General features: G+C 34.2%; 1 protein-coding gene across 1 annotated transcript in view; it reads right to left on the bottom strand.

The window, feature by feature from the left end:
- Positions 1 to 4041: 4041 nt before the first annotated feature.
- The window catches only part of LOC129221259 (sialin-like), a 43532-nt gene continuing 41272 nt past the window's right edge, over positions 4042 to 6301 (bottom strand). Inside the window, exon 7 of the mRNA XM_054855715.1 lies at positions 4042 to 4484. Coding sequence (XP_054711690.1) covers positions 4293 to 4484 — 192 coding nt within the window. The 3' untranslated portion in view covers positions 4042 to 4292. The remainder of the gene's footprint in view (positions 4485 to 6301) is intronic.

Here is a 6301-nt window from a genome sequence, read left to right as displayed (position 1 = left end):
TTTTCAAACCTGCAAAAATATGAAGAGATCTTGAAAAGGAAAACAAAATAATAATAACGCATAGTAGACGTTAACTGCAAGTATTAGAGGTGCGACATCGATGGCAAAATATCGATGTTTTAAAACATCGATGTTATAATATTGAAACATCGATGGTATTGATACATAGACCAAAAAACATCGATGTTTCCAAACATTGATGTTTTAAAACAACGATCTTTTTATCAATGTATAACACACATTTTTGAATATACTACACTATTTTAAGCAATACAAAAGAATACGTCCCCGACGAATATATTGAAAATACTGAACCTCAAATCATGAATATAATTTAATAAGAATAACTTCGCAACATCTTGGTATTATAGAAGAACAAAAATTGATAATAAAAATAGCACCGATTAATACAAACTAGTTATAATAATTAGGAAATATTTACAAACTGAATGAAACTAAAAGTAAATTTGCATCAAAAAAGAATCTAAGAAAAATTTTATCATAGCACTTACCGTCACTTGAATGATGAGAAAAAGTTGTGCTAATTATTTTAAAAATACGAAATTAATTCTAACAATTATTTTTAAAAGCAAGAAATATGTGTTGTACTGTTAGTTAATAATTAAACACAAGTTGCAATTGTAGTGATCTTTCCCAAAACCATCCTCTACACAAAAAAAAACTGATCTTGTAAAATGGGTGAAAAAATTTTTTTTTTTTTTTTTTTGGCAACTCCATAAGTAAACTTAATTACCTAGTAAGAAAATTGGAGCAAATTTTATGATAATTTCCAATTAAAATGCAAAAACATCAACATAGAAAAAACATCGATGGTCCAAAAACATCGACATCGATGTCGCACCCCTAGCAAGTATTCGGGCGAATCAAATGGTTCTTTAAATATTTTACTACGGGCAAAGTCGTGCTGGTAAATAAAAGCTTTAAAATAAAATACTAAAATAAAAGTCTTGAGTAAAAGCTTTATGTTTAAAGCTCACGATTTGAAATCAACATTTTGACAAAAAAAAAAAAATATCACCACGAGCAGGCCGAGTTATTTTTTTAAAAACGCATGCTATTTTGAGTTACTGTTCTAGAACTTTTTGCTGAACTTCAAGCATAATCAAGATTTTTTTGTAATTTTATGATTAAACTTTTAAATAATTTAGGAAGTACGTAAGGGAGGAACTAGTAACCAAGGAAAAGAAGCTGTATCAATAGTGTTCTGAGGCGCACATAATATGCAAACGAATCAATTCAAATTAGAGGTGAGCAATGTCGTTCTTTTCAATGAACCGTTCATCAGAGGGTCGTTCATTCTTTTGATCCATTCATCTCGTTCATTTGAACGACTTCGTTAATTTAAAAAACTGCGGGTGATCTCTCTGCAAGACATACTCACGTACATTCGAAATATTTATTTGACCAGTACCATTCTTTAGAAGGAAAAAATAACTAAAATGACCTAAAGAAAAAACATATGAAAAATGAATCCAAAAAGCTTTATTCAGGTTTAGACCAATAAGGCAATTACAGTTCATTTTGAAAGATATTTCTCAGCTGCCGAAGATTAAGATATGTCTGCCATTCCAAAACTTGCAAGTTACATTTCAGCGCGTCAAAAAATTAAGTTATTAAATTTTTTTCCAACTGCAGCACTGTATGTATTGCAGTGGCGTCGCGATGGGGGGGGGGATCTAAACCGGGTGTCACACGTCTGGAGGGTGACATACAAAGTGGAATTGCAATTTTTTGAAAAATACGAATGTTTCTATTCAGAAAATTTCCCCCAATATTTTAATAATTACTTTATCAAACGCAGTTGCATCACCACATGGGGGGGATGGCGGCGGGTGCTTGTGCTCGGAGACACCCACAGGAGGGGGCGGGAACTGTTTTCAAATTGGGTTTCAGAGTTTATGAAAAACATAATTACTTCAGTTTTGAACTTTTTCATCAACATTTTAAATTGTATTTAATCTATCAAGCAGAGTAGCAGCACTAACAGGAGGGGGGGAGGGTTTGGTTCAGCTTTTGGGGGGTGACACTCAAAATGCATTTAAGAGTTTCTGAAAAGTTGAGCAACGGTTCTAAAACTGTAAAAAGTGATTCACAGGTTAATCGTTACTCGTTAATCTTTTTTTTTTTTTTTGTGTGGGGGTGTGTCGGCTTTCTAAAGAGTTGTTTTAATTGCGTTGTTAGAGCTTCTTCTATTTCGAAAAGCGGTTGGTCCTCTAAACGTCTCTAAAGATGGTCTTCGAACGCGATCTTAAGAATTTTGAAAATTCCTGAGGGTGGACCTCTCATCAACCCCTAACATTCTCTAGACCAAAGATAGTTCAAAATGCCTTTTTTAGACTACAAATTGAAGAACTGCGTTTAAAGAGCTACAATTTCGAAACATTTCCAGGGGACTTCTTCCGAACCTCTATCCCCCCCCCCCCTAACCTCGTCAAAGCTCATCTAAAATGCATTTTTAAAACAACAAGTTCGCAAATTTTCTGGGCGAGGAACTCCCTAACACCCCCCCCCTCCCTACATGGAGTGAATATATACTTCGGATTACGTTCATATTAACTTAAATAAAAAGACTGAGTCCCACTATTTTTTCCCGTGTTTGTGAAATAATTACGGGCAATTAATTTCCTACATTCTCTTACTTCTTGGACCTCACGACGGTCCTGCACGTATGAGTCGAGGGCAAGTTATTTAAAAAGCGCTCTTAGTTTTGATTTGTCTTTTGTGCATCAGCTGACTAAAATTTTCGTGTCAACACAATTGAACATGAAAAGCCTTTTTTTTTTGGTTTTTTCGTTTGTGGGGTACACCACAAAATGCCGCCCAGGGTGTCACCCATGGTAGGTACGCCACTGCATGCTAATAGACCATGTATAACGAATAAAGTTACAACAAATATGTCGGTAGCACAACCGGAGACCCGGATACTACAATTGAAAAAAAAAAGAAAAATGACTACACATTAAATATGAAGGAGTTTCAAAATAATTCCACAATACCAATGCCCCCCCCCCCCCCGCTGCAAAACGTTTTTAAATGGGGAAAAAAATAAACAGTAATATTCCTTATTAAAAATCTTTTTATATTGAATGTAAAATTTGCTACTTGGAAGTCATTAAGGAAGTTAAAAATAAAACCGAATCAATATAAATGGTAGTTGATAGGAATGACAAAAGAAACACAAAATTATAGCCAGAAAAGTTATAAAAGGTATTTTTAGAAACAATTTTGGTGACAAAGCTTGTGAAGGATTTTAGCAAGTGCGTGAGACAGGAAGTGGAAACTTTCACTTCCAAATATTTTGTTAGTAGCCCAAACAAGTTACACAAAAAATTACTAATGGATACATTGAAAAATTGCAAATGAACTGTAACGATTAAAGAAAAATGATGAACGAAACAGAAAGTAAAAAAGTTCGAATGACTAGATTGTACTGCAACTGATGAAAAGAAAATTTCAGATTGACTGAGAGTTAAACATTAAAAGATGAATGTAATTGAAAAAAAAACTATTTTATCACAAATGCATCAATACAATGCTCCAAACTACTCACCGTCTAAAAGAACGGATCCGTTTATTTTAGGGATTCGTTCTTCTTGACCCGTTCGTTCATGAACACATCCCTAATTCGAACACCTGTATTTTCTTAACTAAAAGCTTTATGTTTAAATCACACGATTTAAAATCAAGATTTTGGTTTTAAAAAAAAATAACACCACGACAGGCCGAGATGTTAAAAAAAAAAAAAAAAACACTTGTTGCTTTGGGTCACTGTTCGAGAACTTTCTTTTTTTTTTCAACTGCGATTATACTCAAGATGTATTGTAATTTTATGATTGGACATTTTAGAAGTGCTAAAAGAAAAATTGCTCACAAAGTTCTACAAAGGTTTTCGTTTTGCTCTGATGAAGGGGTTCGCTTTTATAATCTCGAAACAGCTGTTCGCAGAGCTTTATAATTGCTTTTATTAGTACAAGTATACACATTGTCGTTAGTTTACTCACTTCATTGTACAAAGTTTCTGACTGTTTTGTTTTACATTAACATCATTGTCACATTATTCAATTTCATTGTTATAAATTAATTTCAAGACTTTTCTTGTAAACATTGGATCGTGAATAGTATTACATACAAATCTTCAAACACATTGTAGATATATTATTCACATTTCAAGTTATAAAAACATCAACGAGATCTAGTCTTTAATTGAAATGATATTCACACATGGCATATGTATAAAACAAACATTCCTTATCTGTATGTAGATGGACAACTCATGAGGTATTTTTCAGTTCAAATATCTTTGGCTCGCTTTTTATTTCTCCCTCGGTTTTAGGTGACGCATCTTCGGTTAAAAAATTATAACTTTGAATCTCAGCCGATCCAAAAATGCAAAAAAATATTGCTGTGCTCATGCTTATCACAATATTCATAATATAGATTTTGTTCCACTGCTGTATTGTTTGCTGAAACAAAATGAAAAAAAAACTTCAACAAAAACACACAATATCATTTATATAAACAATTTCAGATCCGGTAAGGCCAGGCGATTGTATTGGCGCCTGGCCAATAAAAAAAAAAATGAAAATGCATGCAATTTTACGCAAATTCGGGAAAAATTTCTCATACGAAACACTTAAACATTTTGCTTTATGTATGATTAGCTAACGACGAACATTAAGTTCTTTAAATTAAAAATATGTAATCTTTAGTGTCCGACGTAACTAACTACAACGTTTTTCTGAAAATTTCAATTTAATATTATTTTGTCACCGACATTAATTGTACTCAGGATATTGGTCTTTAAAGTTGAACTACGTTTTGTTTGGGTTAAAATGTTTTTGTGTATTTTTTAAATGAAATTATTTTTTGGAACTTTATGAGAAAAACAGAATAGATTGCTCCAACAGGATTTTAACAAAATTCCACCCAAACGATATAACCATTGGCGCTGGCAGAATCATACGCAGAGGGTGGGGGGAAAGATGCTCTCGCACGTAAAATACAATAAAAAAATAATAATCAGAGTTTTTATTTCTTTTTATATATTTTTTACAGTTAAATTTTATTTATTTACTAATTTTAAGCGAATTCAGAGACGTATTAACTCATCTCTGTTACAGTTCTATTTCTTAATATTATTCGTCAATTATTTAAAACGATTTTCATTTCACTCATTTAAAATTAATAATTTCTTCTAAATAATAATAATAATAATTAAAAAAGTAGGGTAGACCGGGCCACTTTTACGCATGGGACACATTTACGCAGTGCTCTTTTTTCAAAACGAATTATAACTGGAAAGCAGTCATAACAGATTGATGTTGCTCTTTAGCAAATATTCCCACAAGTATGTAAGAATGATGGCTTTCACGGCCGGTGTCATTAATGTTGTAAGATTCCGGGCTGTTGTGCCGTGGTCTGAGTGTTGTTACTCCAAACGTTTTGGCCGCATCTGCGGTGTTAACGTGGTCGAATCTTCCAGGGAATCGACTTCCTAGCAACTGATGCAGATATCGAAGTGTTGTCACTATTTATGTGGGAAGAGCTAGCTCTCCCTTTTTTCTGGACCAGGATTGGCTGGTGAACGTTCGTCCTTGTTTCAAGTTGGCTGACACTTGAGCTCTCTTCATTCTGCTTGAGGACTGGCTGCTGGGCGTCCGTTGCTGTTTCTGGTTGGCTAGAAGTATCTCTCGGGATAATCCGTCTAACTGTAGCATGCCAAAGTTTGTTAATATTTATTCCTTCTTCCTTTTTGTTAAAATTGTTGGGATGCTTGAAAATTTCGACCGCTTCTCTGTTTGATCTGGCGTAATAGTGGGAAGTCCTTGAAAGTATTTTGGTCCCTTTGAATTTAATGTCATGGGTGCCATCACTAAAAGTGTGTTCCGCGACTGCAGCCTACTTCTCTTAAGTAGAGGACGTCACAGACAGAATTGAAAGACTGCTGCGCAAACACAACATCAAGACTGTTTTCAAGCCTACCCATCGAATCTGCGACTTACTGCAATCAGCGAAAGATGCGAGAGACCCTTTGTCCGCTACAGGAGTTTACAAGATCCCATGTTCTTGCGCATCGGCGTACATTGGATCAACAAAAAGAAGCGTTAATACAAGAATAAAAGAACAGCAAAGAAATTGCCGTCTGGGCCACACTGAGAAATCAGTAGTCGCGGAACACGCTTTTAGTGGTGGCACATATGACATTAAATTCAAAGAAACCAAAATACTTTCAAGGACTTCCCACTATTACCACAGATTAAACAGAGAAGCGATCGAAATT

Source organism: Uloborus diversus, chromosome 4 (genome assembly GCF_026930045.1).
Source record: "Uloborus diversus isolate 005 chromosome 4, Udiv.v.3.1, whole genome shotgun sequence".
Lineage (NCBI taxonomy): Eukaryota > Metazoa > Arthropoda > Arachnida > Araneae > Uloboridae > Uloborus > Uloborus diversus.
Note: the sequence above shows the minus strand (reverse complement) of the source record. Positions and strands in the feature narration are given on the sequence as shown.